At 39.4% G+C, this 19,299-nt stretch overlaps 1 protein-coding gene across 3 annotated transcripts in view; it reads left to right on the plus strand.

Moving 5' to 3' along the window:
* sorcs2 (sortilin-related VPS10 domain containing receptor 2) overlaps positions 1–19,299 on the plus strand; it is an 893,773-nt gene that overhangs the window by 854,812 nt on the left and 19,662 nt on the right. For 2 of the 3 annotated variants that reach the window (XM_073043099.1, XM_073043098.1), the window contains exon 25: positions 6,611–6,713. The exons of the other annotated variant lie outside the window; for it this stretch is intronic. In XM_073043099.1, the coding sequence (XP_072899200.1) occupies positions 6,611–6,713 (103 nt within the window). The remainder of the gene's footprint in view (positions 1–6,610; positions 6,714–19,299) is intronic. 3 annotated transcript variants of the gene reach the window in all.

Consider the following 19,299-nt stretch of genomic DNA (forward strand, 5'->3'; position numbering starts at 1 on the left):
TGGTGTGGTATACTGTGTCCGGTGCTCCCGGTGTGGCCTTTTATATATTGGTGAGACCCGACGCATACTGGGAGACCGTTTTGCTGAACACCTACGCTCAGTCCGCCAGAGAAAGCAGGATCTCCCAGTGGCCGCACATTTTAATTCCACATCCCGTTCTGATATGTCTATCCATGGCCTCCTCTACTGTCCAGATGAAGCCCCGGCATTTTGGGCTGCTTCATCATTTCCCACAAAGAGAGGACAGCTCAGTCTTTTAAAGGAGGAGGAGGTGGAGTATGCTTTATGATTAACTCATTGTGGTGCACAAACATGGCAGTTCTGTCTCAGTCCTGATCACCCAAACTGGAACATCTAGTGGCTAAATGTCATCTATTTTATCTGTCAAGGTAGTTTTCCGCTGTCATCCAAGTAGTGATGTACATTCCACCTCAGGTCAATGTCAGGTAGACACTGAAGGAGCTGAGCAACGTAATCAGAGGGCATAAGACTGCACACCATGATACCTTCCTTATTATTGTGGGAATTTCAGCCAGGCCAGCTTGAAGAAGTCTCTGAACAATTACCATCAGAGGAACCAACACATGACCACCATCAAGAACCCTTACTGTGCCATCCTATGTCCACACTTTGGAAAGTCCAATCACCTGGCTGTCCTAGTGTACAGGCAGAGACTAGAGAGGGCAGTACCACGGTGAGGACCAAGAAGGTATGGTCAAAGGAGGTGGAGGAGCACTTACAGGACTGCTTTGAGACAGTGGTCTGGCTGTTATTCAGGGATTCATCTTCAAATCAGAATGAACATGCCTCAGTTGTCACCAACTTCATCTAGACCCGTGTGGATGAGTGTGTGCCTTTGAGAACATGCCGGTTAAATTCATACCAAAAGCTGTGGTTGAACAAGGAGATTTGAAGGCTGCTGAGGACGAGATCTGTGGCATTCAAGACCAGTGATCCAGAACTATACAAGAAGTCCAGGTGCATCCTACAGAAGGCTAATTTTTTTTTTTTTTTTTTAAATCTTTTTATTGATTTTAAGAACATAACATAAGTAAAATATAAGTACAAAAAACATTTGAGAGTACACAATAGATTCATTAATAATCAATTATATATTATCAATGTAAAAAGTCTCCCAAACTTATAATATTAATATAAAGGATTTAAGACAAAAAGCACAAAAAAAAAACCCCAAAAAGAAGAAGAAAAAAAAACAATATATATAAAAAAAAAACTAACATGGGCAATTGTATAATGTTAAGTACACACAGTAGTGCCAATGACTCCGAACCTCCATTTATACAATTCAGGATGGTAGCAATAAGGTTCAGGATCAGACCATTTAACTCACATGAAAATGTTGAATAAATGGTCTCCAAGTTTCCTCAAATTTAACTGAGGAGTTAAAGACCACACTTCTAATTTTTTCTAAACTCAAACAGGAAATGGTTTGAGAGAGCCACTGAAATACAGTTGGAGGATTAATTTCTTTCCAGTTCAATAAAATAGATCTTCTAGCCAATAGTGTAGCAAATGCAATCATTCGCTGAGAAGAAGCAGATAAGCACATATTATCTATCATAGGTAGACCAAAAATTGCAGTAAAAGGATGTGGTTGAAGATTAATATTTAAAACTCTTGAAATGATATTAAAAATATCCTTCCAATAGCTTTGTAAACAAGGACAAGACCAAAACATATGAGTCAATGTAGCAATATCAGAATGACATCTATCACAGGTTGGATTAACATAAGAATAAAATCGAGCAATTTTATTTTTAGACATATGGGCTCTGTGTACAACCTTGAATTGTATTAGAGCAAGTTTAGCACAAATAGAGGATGAGTTTACCAATAATAAAATTTTTTCCCATTGCTCAGTAGATATAGGGCAATGCAATTCTTCCTGCCATTCCTTCTTAATTTTTTCTGATATATCCGGCTGTATCTTCATAATCATATTGTAAATGATAGCTACTAAACCCTTTTGATAAGGATTAAGAGTTAGAATTCTCTCTGTAATGTCCAGTGGACATTCTTTCGAAAAAGACTTTAATTCATTATATAAAAAATTTCTAATTTGTAAGTATCTAAAAAAATGGGTTTTAGGTAAATTGTATTTGTTAGATAACTGTTCAAAGGACATAATGTTATCATCCAAATACAGGTCACGAAAACATTTTATACCTTTTGTTTTCCATAGGAAAAAAGCCTGATCTATAGATGATGGCCGAAAGAAGTAATTAGATATTATAGGACTTGACAGTATAAACTTATTCAAGCCAAAAGATTTACGAAATTGAAACCAGATTCGTAATGTATACTTAACTATGGGATTAGTTATCTGTTTATTAATTTTGAGTAACGAAAAAGGAAGTGAAGATCCTAAGATTGAGATCAATGAGAAATCTTGCACAGATTTACATTCCAAATTTACCCATTGTGGGCCAGCTACTGTAGTCAATTCTTGTGTCCAAAATATCAAATACCGTATATTAACTGCCCAGTAGTAAAATCTTAGGTTTGGTAAAGCCAAGCCGCCCTCTTTCTTTGACTTCTGTAAATATTTTTTACCTAATCTAGGATTTTTGTTCTGCCACAAATAGGAAGATATTTTAGAGTCAACCATATCAAAAAAAGATTTAGGAATAAAAATTGGTAATGCTTGAAATAAATATAGAAATTTAGGTAATATCATCATCTTAATGGCATTAATTCTGCCTACCAAAGACAAAGAAAGTGGGGACCATCTATTAGCAAGTTGCTTAATTTGGTCTATTAAGGGGAAAAAATTAGTTTTAAACAAATCTTTATGTTTTTTAGTAATTTTAATACCTAAATAGGTAAAATAATCTGTAACGATTCTATATGGTACATGATTATAAATTGGAATATACATATTTAATGGAAAAAGTTCACTCTTATTAAAATTCAATTTATAACCAGAAAAATTACTAAATTGAGCAAGTAAAGAAGAAATAGCAGGAATAGATTTTTCAGGATCAGATATATATAATAATAAATCGTCCGCATATAATGATACCTTATACATCGCCTCTCCACGGGTAATGCCTAAAATATTGGGTGATTCACGAATAGCTATAGCCAAAGGTTCTAAAGCAATATCAAATAATAAAGGGCTCAAAGGACAACCTTGTCTTGTACCGCGAAATAATTGAAAGAAAGGGGATTTTTGATTATTGGTAAAAACCGAAGCTAAAGGTTTATGATATATTAACTTAATCCATGATATAAATTTTGATCCAAAATTGAAATGTTGCAATGTATTGAATAAATATGACCATTCGACTCTATCAAATGCTTTTTCGGCATCCAAAGAGATAATACATTCAGGGATTTTAGATGTAGAGGTATAAGCAATATTAATTAATTTTCTAATGTTAAAAGATGAATAGCGATTTTTAATAAATCCGGTCTGATCCTCAGAAATAATCCGAGGTAATATATTTTCTAATCTAATAGCTAAAATTTTACTAAAAATCTTAAAATCCGTATTCAGCAAAGATATAGGACGATAGGATGCACATTCAGTCGGGTCTTTATCTTTTTTAAGAATTAAAGAAATAGAAGCTTCATAAAAAGATTGTGGTAGTTTACCTATACTTAATGCATCTTTAAAAATTTTACAAAGCCAAGGAGAAAGTATAGAAGAAAAGGATTTTAAAAATTCTGCAGAAAAACCATCTGGACCTGAAGCTTTACCCGAGTTCATTGAAAAAATAGCCTTTTCTATTTCAGACTCGGTAATAGGTGTATCCAAAAATACGTTATCTTCAACAGTTACTTTTGGAATATTCAATTTCCCTAAAAATTCATTCATAATAGAAGAGTCCTTAGTACATTCTGATTGATATAAGGAATTATAAAAATCTTGAAAGGCTTTATTTATCTCTTTGTGGTCAATCGTCAAAGTACCATCTTGTTTACGAATCCTAGTAATTTGTCGCTTATCTGAAGCAATTTTCAATTGATTAGCTAGTAGTTTACCTGACTTATCTCCATATGTATAAAATTGAGCCTTCGATTTAATTAACTGACTTTCAATCGAGGAGGTTAATAGTAAACTATGTTCCATTTGGAGTTCCAGAAGGCTATTTTAAGAGCAAAAAAAAAACAATTGAGGTTAGGGATGGAATTGAATGCACGTCAGCTCTGGCAGGGTTTGCAGGCTATTATTTCTTACAAAGTAAAACCTAATGAATGGCTGTGATGCTTCACTCCCAGATGAATTCAATGGCATTGATGAGCACATTGAAAGAGAGAATATAACTACTCTAGTGTAGTTTTGCAGTGTCTGGTCTCCCTGTGATCTCTGTCTTGGAGGCCAATGTCAAAAGAGTGAACCCTCACAAGGCATCAGGGCCTGATGGTGTACCTGGTAGAACTCCGAAAACCTGTGCCAACTAACAGGCGGGAGTGTTCAAGGACATCTTTAATCTCTCAGTGCTACAGCTATAGATTCTCATATGCTTCAAAAGGGCAGATATCGTACCAGTGCCCAAGCAGAGCCGGGTGAGCTGCCTCAATGATTGTCACCCAGTGGCTCTCATATCTACTGTAATGAAGTGCTTTGAGAGGTTGGTCATGGCTAGAGTCAATTCTTACCTAAGCAAGGACCTGGACCGGCTGCAATTTGCCCATCGCCACAATAGGTCTGCAATGGATACAATCTCACCGGCTTTCCACTTGGCCTTGGATCACCTGGACAATTATAATACCTACGTCAGGCCATTATTTATTGTCTACAGTTCAGCATTCACCACAATTATACCCTTAGTTCTAATTAACAAGCTCCAAATCCTGAGCCTCTGTACCTCTCTTTGCAACTAGGTCCTTGTCTCCCAAGCTACCGTCTGTGCGGATTGGAAATAATATCTCCTGCTCACTGACAGTCAAAAGTGGCACACCTCAAGGATACATGCGTGGCCCCCTGCTCTACTGTCTATACAGCCATGACAGCTCAAATCCCAACTACAAATTTGCCAACAACACAACTGATGTTCACAGAATTTCAGATGATGAAGAGGAGGCATACAGGAGCTGGTTGAGTAGTGTCACAGCAACAACATTGTACCTAATGTCAGTAAGACCAAGGAATTGATTGTGGACTTCAGGAAGGAGAAGTTGAGGGAACACACACCAGACCTCATCAAGGAATCATAAGTGGAATGGGCGAATGGTTTCAGTTTCTCAGTGTCAGCATTCCTGAGGATCTATCCTGGAACAAAAATATTGAAGCAATTACAAAGTGGCTATATTTCATTAGGCATCTGAGGAGAATTGGGATATCATCAAAGACACTTGCAAATTTTTATAGATGTTTTATGGAGAGCATTCCAACTGGTATGGAGGGGCCACTGCACAGGATCAGGAGAAACTGGAAAGTTGTAATCTCAGCCAGTTCCATCATGGGCACTAATCTCCCCCGCATTGAGAACACCTTCAAAAGGTGATGGCTCCAAAAGGTGGCATTTATTAGTAAGGACCCCCGACACCCAGCAAATGCTCTCCTTTCACTGCTGCCTTCCAGGAGGTGGTACAGGAATCTGAAGACACACTCAATATTTCATGAACAGCTTCTTCCCCTTCACCATCAGATTTCTGAATGGACAGTGAACCTATGAATACCACCTCAGTATTTTCCATCTCTTTTAGCACTACTTAGTAATTTGACTTTCTTATTTTGAATGTAGTAATTGTAATCTAGTTATTACTATGTATTGCAATATACTGCTGCCCAAATTTCCTGACTTATGCCAGTGATGTTGAACCTGATTTTAATTCTGAAGTACCTAAGAGTTCATCCATTATGATTCTAATTTTTTATTCTGACTATTGTAAGAATAAGGTGACTAGAAACAAAAATCACAATCTCAAATTGTGTTATCCATTCAGAATTAAGATGAGAAGGAATTTATTTTAGAGAGGAAAGTAAATTATTTTAAAAGTTGTAGAGGCACTGTTGCTGAATATACACAAGGCAAGATTCCAGTTTATTTATCGCGTGGATGTCGAAAACTAAAGTGCAACACATTATTTGCATTAACAACCAACACATCCGAGGGTGCGCTGGGGGCAGCCCACGACTGTCGTCACACATTCTGATGCCAGCATTCCAGCAGAATTCAATAGATTTTTTTGGATGTTATGGAATCAAGGGATATGAAGCTGGAAATGGTGCTGGGATTGCAACCTACTGACATGGTCTTGCTTCTGCTTCCTGTATTCCTGTGTTTCTTCCACCAGACATTTTCAACTTAGATTTGTGCAAGCTGAGAACTTGTTGTTATTCCAGTGATTGTGTACGTTGAGCAACTGATAAAAGAATATTACTTTGCAGGGAGTAAATATTGAACAGTAATCCCAACAAAACACTTATTAACCTCATTTGTGAAAAGTAATTTTTAATTCTTATTACCATTTCAAACTTTTGAATGGAAAGATAGAAAATTAATTTTATTCAGTTCTTTTTTAAATTTGTTTTTAACAGATTTGCTGAAGGATAGAAAGCCTTGTTATAATTTGATGTCAGGTTATTAAATTGCTTTTGACTGCTGGTTTCAATAGTATGTCACATTTTCTTCTTCAGTTTCCCAGAAGAGCATTGGAGGAAAAGGCCTGTGGGTTATAGTGATTATGTTCGTATTGTGCCTGTTAATTATTGGCGCTTTCATTTTGCGCAAGTTGAAAAGGTAAGTGCTTTTCAAGGCAGATCCAATAGTAAACAGTTTTGTTGCTTGTTCAAGAATGCATAATCCAGCCAAGGAATCTCTCACTGCTGTTATCATAAAAGTTGTGTAGAATGAGATGGAACGAGAAGAGAAGAAATCCAATCTTTGTACTCAGGTGACATGTATCCAGAGCCTCTTTCATTGCGGTATAGGAGGTCTCAGCCTCCAATGCTAGCAGTGCTATTGCAAATTGCAGAATATAACAGGAAGAGCAGTTGAAGTGTGTTGCAGTGAACAGATATAGTGAACCGAAGCAGTGGAGGCATGATAATTCAATAATAAGGAAGCAGGCAGTAACAATCCCAGCTTTGAGCAGAGGGTAAATTTGAAACCTTGACAGTCTTGCTCAGGTCATTAAATTTATTGTAGTATTGTTTCTTTGCCCTAGGTCCTTTGCTCTTCATATGAACCTTTGCCTAAATCTCCTTACACAGTTTCTAATAACTTGGTTCCTCTGCTGAGCAGAAGATGCTTTAACCTTACCTCCTTCTTCCTGCCAACTTTCTTGAAAAGGGCTCCATTGTCTATTGCAGACCACACCCTTTTGTTGTGTAGCATTTTCAGATGATTGTCCTGATAAGCTGAAAAATTAATTCTATTTCTCTGCAAAGATGTTCTTTGACCTGCTGTGCAATTCTGTCATTTTCTGCATCTTTTTCAGTTACTCAGCATCTGTAGTATTTTTTTGTTTATTGATTTTCAGAAGTATACTGACAAAATTTTAAGAACAAACATGCCAGTACTCTTATACTCTCTTTAGCAAACCATTTGAGTCATAGAACATCACAACTCAAACTCTCTGTATTCATGTTTCATTTATGTTTGTTTAAAATTAATAAAAAGATTTTTTTTAAAGAACATCACAGCTCAGAAACACTGGCCCCACAAGTCCATGCTAATCTATTGTTCTACCTAGTTCCATTGGCCTGCACCTGGACCTTCATATCCTTGTACTTCTCCAAACTTCTCTTATCAAACTTGCATCCACCACTTCCCCTGGCAGCTTGTTCCACATTCACACCACTTCTGAGTGAGGAAGTACCCCCTCAAGTTCCCCTTAAGTTTTTCACCTTTCACTCTTAACCCATGACCTTTAGTTCTAGTCTCACCCAGCATCAGTGAAAAATGCCTGCTTGCATTAACCCTATTCATACTCCTTTAGAAATCTAGATATTGCACATTAGACCTCAATTTTATCAAACAAGTTTTAGTAAATTACAATGTAAGTAGAACTGGACCATCAGTTTGGTTGTCCTGAGCAGTGGCTTTGTCTCATGAAGTTTCAATATTCTTTGAGCAAAGATGGTTAGCCACAGGGAGGAGAATATATAGTGTTAAAGTGTTCTCTGCAGATGCATTGCCTTTAAGTTACCAACAAATTGATATTGACATATGTCTGCAGTGTTTTCTATTTAAGTAATAACATTCTCATTGAGTTACAGCATTAGTTGTACAGACAGATGCAACCTCACTTTGTTTTATGCCATGTCACTTGTGGTTGTAAAGGTCACTCATTCCTCCTTGAATGAACAAACACAGGTGTTTGCTCCTTGCCAATTGAACTGCATAATTTGACAACCACGAAAGTGTTCTCATAACGCAAGCAACTCTGTTTGAAAACTTTACAGCTGGCTGATAGTGACCTGTATGTGGAACATACAGGAGATCAGAGGCATTTATACAGTGCCTTGAAAAAGTACTCAGCCCTCACAACTATTTCACATTTTACTGTCTCACTTTCTAAATTTAAAATATATTAAAGTTGGATTTTTTTTTAGCTAAAACACTGTGCATCATGTCAGATCAAAAGAAACAATTGAAAACCTGTCAACAATTTACTGAAAATTAAAACAACAAAATTGTGAGAGTGAAAAAGTATTCATCCCCTCTGTAATTACTGCACAACTGTCTTCAGGTATAATACTGTCTATTACCTTACCAACTCATTCAATTTGTTGATGTAGAAAAATTGAGGATCACCTGAATAGATACCCCCACTCTCTAAATGGTCCAACAGTATGGTAGATTTTCAACAGACCAAACCAAAATGAAGACAAAAGAGCATTCAAAACATTGATAATAGGGCAGCTCAAATCTGGGGAAAGGTTTCAGACTGTCTCAAAGATACAGAACATACCTCAGAACTCAGTAAAGTCTATTGTGAAAAAGCAGAAAAAAATGAAACTGCAACCACTCTGCTTGGGTCCCTCTACATGTGGGACAGGTGACTGTGACTCCAACCGCCACTCTGAGGGAGCTGCAGAAGTCAGTGGCTGCAACTGGAGATGAAGTTCATGGCTCCACCATCTCCAAGGCCTTGCACAAAAAGGGTATTTTTGGAAGAGTGGCAAGAAAGAAACATATGATTGCCTGTGAAAACTTCACAAAGTGTCGCTTAGATGATACTATTAAGGACATGGAAGAAAGTCTTGAGGTTGGATGAGATTAAAGTGGAACTTTTTGGCCTCAGACTGAGCAGTAGGTGTCATCCATCCCTACTGAAATGTACTGTGCTCTTCAGCAGCAGGCACTGGAAATCTGGTCAGGATTGATGGGAAGATGAATGCTGTTAAATACAGAGAGATCCTGGATAAAAACCTGCTAGCCTCTGCCAGAAAGCTTAAACTGGGAAGGAAGTTTGTCTTTCAGCAAACCCAAAGCACACTGACAGAGAACCACAGAGTGGCTTCAAATGAAGAAAACCGATGTCCTTGAGCGGCCCAGTCAGAGTCCTGACTTGAACCCGATCGAACATCTCTGGCAAGACCTCAAGATTGCTGTCAACCAGCACCCCCAACTAAACTGACATAGCTTGAGCAATTTTGCAAGGAGGAATGGGCAAATCTCGCTCCATCATGCTGTGCAAAACCAGCAGAGACCTAGCCAAAAAAATTCCTGGCTGTAATAGCTGTGAGCAGTGACTCAACAAAGTACTGAACAGAGGGGGACGAATACTTTACTCAACATTCCAGTTTTTGAATTATTTGTTTTTCGTGCTTTATAATTTTCCCTGTTTTTTTTTGGCTCTACTGTGAAAAAAGGAGCAAGTGATTCACAAAAAAAATTCTCAGTTAAATTGATCAAAATCTCACGTTGTTCAACCCTATGTGAACAAAGGGTGGGGCAGGGGGCTGAATACTTTTCCAAAGCACTGTATATATTTGTATAATTTGATAGTACCTTTTCAAATTACTTGACAACTAATAAAATATTTTGAGGGAGAAAATAGAGAATAGTTACAGGTGTAATTTTCAAATTAGGTCATTTGTTAGATCCAGTATGTGACAGTATTTTGGTAATATCATAGTCTCATATTATAGTCCTCACTGACATTCCTTATTATTGCAACAGTTCAAACAGATCAGATGGTCTTTCATCTCATTTGCTACTACAGTAATTAACTTCTGATATGTTGCAACTTCCATGTGATATTTCCCTTGTAATGACAAAAATTGCACTTTGAAACAAATATTGACGCTGCAGAGCTCTGAGATTTCATGGGGATATGATGGAGAAGCACATAAATGCATGTTTATTCTGCGAATATGTAAATGATGCCGATTCACATTCAAATATCCATTCCACTCCATGGTTAAATGAGCTGTACTGTAAATCTCTGTTTCAGCTAAAATTTTCCCAAAATTGGCCAAATCAGTCCAAAGGATCATAAAATATCAAGTGCAATTTACAGGAAGTGCAAATTTTCCTATTTATTTTAAATGATTTTGCACTGGAATCTGTTCAAATCACCTTGGATCAGCCCACTTTTCCTACACTGACTCACTCAATCATGAGTGAAGAGTTTCTTTTAATTATCCCTATATAGAATTCCTCAAGACTAATTTTATGTGCAAGGATACAAATATTAAAAATTGCTTGACTAATCCCCGAAAGCTAGTAAAAGATTATATACTATTTTGTAAATTAAGTTATTTAAAAGCAGGATATTACAGGTGCTGGAAATCTGGAATTAAATGAACAGTTCATCAGAACTCAGAGTTTCTGGTATTAGTTATTTCAATTAGATTACTCACAGAATAGACATTCTGATTAATATACTGATCTTTTGTGATGAATTTGTGTTCAATTACATTAATAAAACTATAACTTAACAACATAGAGTCATAGAACATTACAGCACAGAAAGAGGCCCTTTGGCCCATCTGGTTTGTGCCAAACTATTATTCTGACTAATCCCAACAACCTTCACTGGGACGATAGCCCTCCACAACTCTCCCTTATGTTAACATACTTTAAACATTTATGCAAATGAAGCAGTCTGCAGTAATCACACCATTAAAATAATTTATATCGAATGTACAATTGATTTAGCAAAAATTCAAGCAAAATAAATAACTCCTTAAAATTAGCACAATCTGTCTTCTTGTCTGCCTCAAAGTGGAAATCCTGAATGCTGCAGCTATGAAATGTTAATTTCTGCCAGTCTTTTGTGCCTAGAATGTGCCAAAGGGAGGACAAGACTACACAGGTGGCATCCAGACAGTTCTAAAGCAAGGCAACTTGTTTTTTCTCCTATTTTCACTTCTTTCTGGGGGAGAGAAATTCACCTGCTTCCAACTCACCACTTCTCAATTTGTTTATTTAAGGGTGTCAGTTGTGATGCATTGCTAAATTTATCATATATAATTTCTGATTTTCTCTTTCATCAACTGCTGGTGAGCTAACACCGTAATTTAGTTGAGCACGTCCGTGACTCTAGTTGAATCTAGATTCATATCCTGGCGATGCCAAACATTTGTTTATTTATCAAAATATTAAATCTACATGATCATTTGTTCTTCAATTGTTTACACTGCATCTTATGCTGTACCTCTTGTTCAATTTTCTGAAATTAATCCCATTTCTATGTTTCAGTCTGTTGCCGTTGGTTTTATGTAGAGCTTACTTCCCGTTTCTCCCAGCTGAGAAAGGTCCCCCACTGATGTACAATTCACTTCCCCTCTACACACACTATTATTACAGTAGTTTTGGTGCCAGGAAATTGTTCATAGAATTCTTGCCAAACTTATCAACTGGAAAAGATTGTGTTCAATCTGCTTGGCAGTTCGGCTGTGAACAGAGACAGGGCTTTATTTGATCCACGTACATGTGAGCAGTGAAGAAAATCCAAAAATAAAAAACCACAGGTGCTGGAAATCAGAAATAAAAGCTGAATTTTTTTGGAGATATCGGCAGATCGGGCAACGTCGATGGTGCCCAGTCCCTCTTGGGTAAAGCCCTCCCCACCATTGGGCACATCCACAGGGAACATTGTAACAGGAGAGTAGTGGATATGGCCCAGTCCATCAGGAGCACATCTACACTGAGCACTGTCACGGCCAAGTAGTGAATACTGTTCAGTCCATCACAGGTAAAGCCCTCCCCACCACTGAAAACACCTGCAAAAAACATTGTCCCAGAAAAGCAGCATCCAAAATCAGGGACCCCCCCACCACCACCACCCAGGCCATGCTCTCTTTTCACTGCTGCCATCAGAAAGAAGGTCCAGGAGCCTCACACCACCAGAGTCAGGAATGGTTACTAACCCTCAGCCATCAGGTTCTTGACCCAAAGGGTCAACTTCACTTGCCACAAATGTTCCCACAACCCATGGGACTCACCTTTAAGGACTCTTCATCTCACGTTCTCGCTATTTGTTGCTTGCTTGCTTGCTTATTTCTTTCTTTCTTTCTTTCTTTCTTTCTTTCTTTCTTTGTTTATTATCATTCCCTTTCTTTTTCTATTTGCACAATTTGTTGTCTTTTGCACACTGATTGCCCAGGTGGTCTTTCATTGATTCAGTTATGATTATTATTCTATTATAGATTTATTAAGTATGCACACAAAAAATGAATATCAGAGTTGTATATGGTGACGTCTATGTACTTTGATAACAAATTTACTTTGAACTTTGAGAGAAATAAAGGTAACTTTTTAGATGTCTGTAAAGGTTCTCAGTCATCTAGGTCATTATCTATCTAGCTGTAGTAAATCAGGGCAACAGGACTTGCTGGGTTGTCTAGAAGATGTTTCTCCATTCATCCGAGAGGATTCTTCAGTTCTGATCCACGGTGCGTAGTTTTCTGGTTTATAAACTCTGTGAGTTGTTGAAAGGTATAGCAATCACATGAGGGTCATTAAGAGTCATAGAGGTAATGAGAGGATTATCAGTCTTATCTTTGCATGAATGGAGGTATGAACTGTTGTGGCGACACTGGAGTGGAGATGTTAGGATTGCACTGTAAGTAGCTGATAGCTGGTGTCGTAACACACCCCCTCTGTTCAGGGATGGGTTTTCCAGTTTGACAGAGATGGCTTCTTTAACCCTGCTTTTAAATCACCTGTCCTCCCTGTGCAAAATGTGCACATTTTTATCATCAAAGGAGAGTTCCTTGTCCTTGAGGTTTAGATATACAGCCGAGTCTTGACCTGAGGTGTTAGCCCTCGTATGTTGGACGATTGTTTGAAGTGGTTGTTTTGTCTCACTGATATACAGATCTGTGCAGTTCTCACTGCATTGGATAGCAAATACAATATTGCTCTGTTTATGGTAGGGTGTCGGGTCCTTGGGGTGGACGAGTTTCTGTCTGAGTGTGTTTGTAGGTTTGAAAACACCTAAGGGACAAGGAACACTCCTTTGTTGATACAATGTGCACATTTTGACAGGGAGGACCGGTGGTTTGAAAAAAGTAATCTCTGTCAAACTGGAAAACCCATCCCTGAACAGAGGGAGTGGGGTACGACACCACCTATCAGCTACTTTACAAAGCAGTCCTAACATTTCCACCCCGGCGTCTCCACAACAGTTCACAACTCCATTCATGCAAAGACAAGACTAATGATCCTCTCATTACCTCTACTGTTCTTAACAACCCTCGTGTGATTGCCATACCTTTAAACAACTCACAGAGTTTATAAACCAGAGAACTACCCACTGTGGATCAGAACTGAAGAAGCCTCTCGGATGAGTGGTTTCCAGACAGCATTGCAAGTCCAATTGCCCTAAAACCTGTAGCATTAATGTGACTCAGACACTGCAGTATTAAACACACACGTTTATTCACCAGACTTCCATTTTACAAAAACCCGCGTTCTGACGTCATACGCACTCTGACCTACGAATACTCACATAATACATTACATCCCCCTTCTCAAGTTTTTACAATACTGTGAATTACCGAAATAATGCCTCAAGGTATGACTTTCTAATATTACAACAGCCATGACATAAACTAATAAAAATCTTAACTTCTTATACTGTATTCTACATTGTATCTTACAATACTAACAGCAGTATATTTTCTTTTACTAACATAGACTAATAAACCTTTTATTTTACACCTTGGAACTTAAAACGTGTGATTTTGTCTCAAACTGTGTGAGACTGTAGGTAGATCTAGTCTCTGTATCTAGCTGGAAGTTTGACTTGTCTCCCAGACCTTGCGCGATAGAACTGTGACTGTGCTTGTCCTTCAGAGTTAGTCTCTTGAGTAACCTCTGTGTCTGCATTTCCACCTCGGTCTGTCTGCGCCGAACTTTCACCGTCATTGCGTTGTGGGGTTTCGTCACGCCCCTCACTCTTGGTGTCATTTGTTTCCATGTCTGTATCCGTGGAAATGTCCTGTGTATCTGTACGTGGAAACACCCTCTCACCTGTCTTTAGCAGATGCTTCCTGTTCCTCCTGTAGATTCTTCCATTCGGCGTGCGAACTATGAAGGATCTTGGTTGCTGATGCCTGTTCACAACCACAGCTGGCTGCCAAGTGTCTCCTCTCTGTATTCTGACATTTTCACCTATATGCAGATCTGGTAACTGTCTTGTATGTCTGTCATAGTAGCTCTTTTGCTTTATTTGCTTGTACTTTAGCTTGAGCATTACTTTCAGGAGTCAGTAGAGTTTTGGATGTTGGCAGCTTGGACTTCAGACGACGTCCCATCAACAGCTGTGCAGGAGAGAACCCCACACCCTCAATCGGTGTGTTGCGGTATTCAAGCAGAGCAATGTATGGGTCACCGTTGCTGCTTTGTGTCTTCTTGAGCATGTTCTTCACAGTTTGTACAGATCTCTCTGCTTGTCCATGAGCGTGCCCAGGGTTGGAAGTAACATGTTGAAATTCCCAGCTTTCTGAAAACTCTCTAAACTCACCACTGGCATATTGTGGACCATTGTCACTGACGACAATATCTGGAATACCATGTCTTGCAAATGTCGACTTCATTGCGGTAATGACACCTTGACTGAACGTGTCACTTAACTTGGTGATTTCCAGATATTTTGAATAGTAGTCCACACAAAGCAGATATTCTGCACCATTGTAGCAAAAGAGATCTGTGCCAATCTTCTCCCATGGTCTTCCTGGTAGTGGATGGGGAAGCAAAGGCTCTCTTGAATTGCTGTTTTTGTTTTCATTACGAACGGCACACTGAGACACAATGTCCTCTATCTGAGTTGACATGCCTGGCCAATAGAGAATGTCCCTTGCTCTTTCTTTACACTTCACTATCCCCAGGTGTGACTCATGAATTCTACTGAGCATTTCCTGTCTCATTTGATTTGGTACTATGAGTTTTGCCGCTTTGAACATAAGTCCTGATGCATAGCTAATTTCCTCTTTAAATGTCCAGTACTTCTGTATTTCTTTTGGAACATCTTTCAGTTGGCCATCCATTCATTGTAATGTCTCTTAGCATTTGCATTTCAGGATCTTCTGCAGTCACTTTCCTGAACATGTTCAACTTCTCCTCAGAAATAGGTAGCTGAGGTGTAACCCAGTTGACCTCCAGCTCTCTTCCTAGCAACTCTTCCTTTTGCTCTTTGAGGTAAGCATGGCTCAAAGCATCAGAGATGTGCAGTTCTTTTCCTGGCTTATAGGTGACTGTGAGAGTGTACCTCTGTAGCCTGAGAAGCATCCTTTGCAGCCTCATAGGAGCTTGATGAAGTGGCTTTTTGAAGATGCTCTCAAGTGGTTTGTGATCACTCTCAACCTGGATTTCTTTGCCATATACATACTTGTGGAACTTCTCACACCCATAAACTATGGCAAGTAATTCCTTCTTGATTTGAGCATTTCGGCATTGACAGTCTGTAAGTGCTCGTGATCCATACGCCACAGGCCTCCCATCCTGCAGTATAACAGCTCCTATTCCTTCTGAACTGGCATCCACAGACATTGTCTCCGGTTTATTGACATCATAGAACTTGAGTGCTGGTGCATTGGTAACCAACTGCTTCAATGTGTCAAAACTTTTCTTTTGTTCATCTTCCCAATGCCATTCAGTGTTGCTCTCTAGTAGCTTTCGAAGTGGAGCACTGACCTCCGATAAGTTGGGAATGAACTTGGCAAGATACTGTATCATGCCCATGAACCTCAAAGATCCTTGCTTGTCTTCAGGTGGTGGTAGCTGTACCACAGCCCTGACCTTTTCATTATCTGGTTTTAGCCCATCAGCACTGAGTACGTGACCTATGTATTTGATCTCTGTAGTTCTGATCCTACATTTACTTTTGTTCAGCTTTAGGTTGTACTCACGTGCTCTCTCCAGAAGCTTCCTCAATCTCTGATCATGCTCCTCAATGGTGTCACCCCATATCAGCAAATCATCAATGATGCTGACCACTCCATCCAGGCCTTCAATCATTTGTGCCACTGACCTCTGGAATACCTCTGATGCAGAAGAAATCCCAAAGGGTAGACACAGGAAACGATATCTCCCTATGGGCGTGTTGAAAGTGCATAATTTAGAACTTTCTTCATCCAGCTTGATCTGCCAGAAACCTTGATTTGCATCCAATACTGAAAAGTATTTCGCATTAGGCATGCGGGAGACAACCTCTTCAACCGTGAACAGCGGATAGTGCTCCCTTTTGATGGCTCGGCTGAGATCTTGTGGATCCGTGCAAATCCTAATCTTTTTCTCTGTGACCACTGTCACCATACTATTCACCCAGTCGGTCGGTTCTATTTCTGTCGTTATGACTCCCATCTGTTCCATTCTGTGTAGCTCCTCCACTACTCGATCCCTGAGAGCTACTGGAACCTTCCTCGGAGCATGCACGACTGGTGCAACAGTTGGATCAATCTGGATATGGTGTTTCCCTGGTAAACACCCTAGTCCAGAAAACAAGTCAGCAAAGTCTTTGAGAAAGTCATTTTCTTTCTCAACACCATAGATTCGCTTCACCAGGCCTAGCTCTAGGCATGTTGCTCTGTCTAGTATTGCCGAAACATGCTGTTGCACAATCTCACACTCTATCTTGTGTTTTTGTCCTTTATACACACAGGTGAGTGTTTTCTTTCCCAATGATGCTGTCTTGTGGCCAAAATATCCAACAAGCTTGCAGGTGGATTTTCCAAGTTTTCCTCTGATGTCCAGTGAGTTGAATGTTTCTGCTGACATTACATTGCACTTCGCCCCAGTGTCAAGCTTAAATGTCACATTCCTCCTGTTTATTATCAGATCTTGAGTCCATTCATCTTCAACATCCATCTCAGCATTATCAATGTTCTTGATGCATACCTCCTGTTCCACTTCAATTGTTCCAATGAACATGTCACTGTTGCACTCACTCTGTTCCACAGCATGCATTTTCCTTGCTTGTTCCTGCGATTTGCACATCTTTGCAAAGTGATTTTTCTTTCTGCATAATTTGCATGTCTTACCAAAGGCTGGACGTTTTCTGTATCCATGTTTATAACCACATCTGTTGCAGTTAACTTCCTTTTGATTATCCCGTGGAGCTGGCTTTGTCCTACTCTTTGTCAGTTTTCACAGCTTTTATTTTGTATACTTCAGTCTCTTCATTAAGCATTTTAACCCGACTCGACGTGATCTCGCTAGCACAGCACATATCAATCGCTTTTCCAATGTTAGCTCCGCCTCTCTCAACAGCCTGCCTCTCACATGATCATCTCGTATGCCGCATACAATCCTGTCGCGTATTACAGAATCATGCAGTTGTCCGAACTCACAGTTTTTTGCCTTGTTCTTCAAATCTGTTCCGTAGGCGTCTATAGTCTCTGACGGTCCTTGAGCCCTCATAAAAAATATGTGTCGAATGTACGGTAGGTTTTTTCTCGGCTCGCAGTAATCTTGAAACTTTTTCTTCAACACTTCAGTTTTATCTCGCTCACCCTCTTGGAAGACAAACGTGTTGCAAACCTTTATTGCCTCTGCTCCAGCCACATGCAGAAACGTAGCACGTTGCACTTTCTCCGTCTTGTCATCTACGCCACTGGCGGTGCAAAACAGCTGAAACTGCTGGAGCCAGACCTTCCAATTCTCAGCAATATTACCTCGTAGGCTTAAACTCGACGGTGGCTGTAACTGTGACATCTTTTTATGTGTGTTCTCTTCCTTTCTTTTCCGCTTTCTTCTGACACCATATAGCGTTAATGTGACTCGGACACCGCAGTATTAAACACACATGTTTATTCACCAGACTTCCATTTTACAAAAACCCGCGTTCTGACGTCATACGCACTCTGACCTACGAATACTCACATAATACATTACAGACCATAGAACATCGGAGCAGAATTAGGCCATTTGGCTATAGAGTCTGATCTGCCATTCAATCATGGCTGATCCTTTTTTGCCCTCCTCAGCCCCAGACCCCGGCTTTCTTCCCATAACCTTTGATGCCATGTCCAATCAAGCTCTGCCTTAAATACATCCAATGACCTGCCCTCCACAGCTGCCTGTGGTAATAAATTCCACAAATTTGCCACCCTCTGGCAAAAGACATTTCTCCACATCTCTGTTATAAATGGATGCCTCTCTATCCTGAGGCTGTGCCCTCTTGTCCTAAACTCCCTCACCATGGGAAATATCCTTTCCACATCTACTCTGTCTAGCCCTTTCAACATTCAAAAGGTTTCAGTGAGATCCCCCTCATCCTTCTAAATTCCAACAAGTGCAGACCCAGAGCTGTTAAACATTCCTCATATGATAACTCTTTCATTCCCAGAATCATCCTTGTGACCTCCTCTGAACCTTCTCCAAATCTTTCCCAAAACTGTTCACAATACTCAAGGCGAGGCCTCACCAGTACCTTATAAAGCCTCAGCATCACATCCCTGCTCTTGTATTCTAGACACCTTGAAATGAATGCTAACATTGCATTTGCCTTCCTCACCTCTGACTCAACCTGCAAGTTTACCTTCAGGGTATTCTGCACAAGGACTCCCAAATCCCTTTGCATTTCAGATTTTTGGATTTTCTGTCCATTTAGAAAATAGTTTGCACATTTATTTCTACTACCAAAGTGCATGGCCATGCATTTTCCAACATTGTATTTCATTTGCCACTCTCTTGCCCATTCTTCTAATCTGTCCAAGTCCTTCTGCACCCCACCTATTTCCTCAACACAACCTACCCTTCCACCAATCTTCGTATCATGTGCAAACTTGGCAACAAAGCCATCTGTTCCATCATCTAAATCATTGATATACAGTATAAAAAAAGTGGTCCCAACACTGTCCCATGCAAAACACCACTAGTCACTGGCAGCCAACCGGAAAGGGATCCTTTTATTTCCACTCACTGC

This window comes from Hemitrygon akajei, chromosome 4 (genome assembly GCF_048418815.1).
Source record: "Hemitrygon akajei chromosome 4, sHemAka1.3, whole genome shotgun sequence".
Taxonomy (NCBI): Eukaryota; Metazoa; Chordata; class Chondrichthyes; order Myliobatiformes; family Dasyatidae; genus Hemitrygon; species Hemitrygon akajei.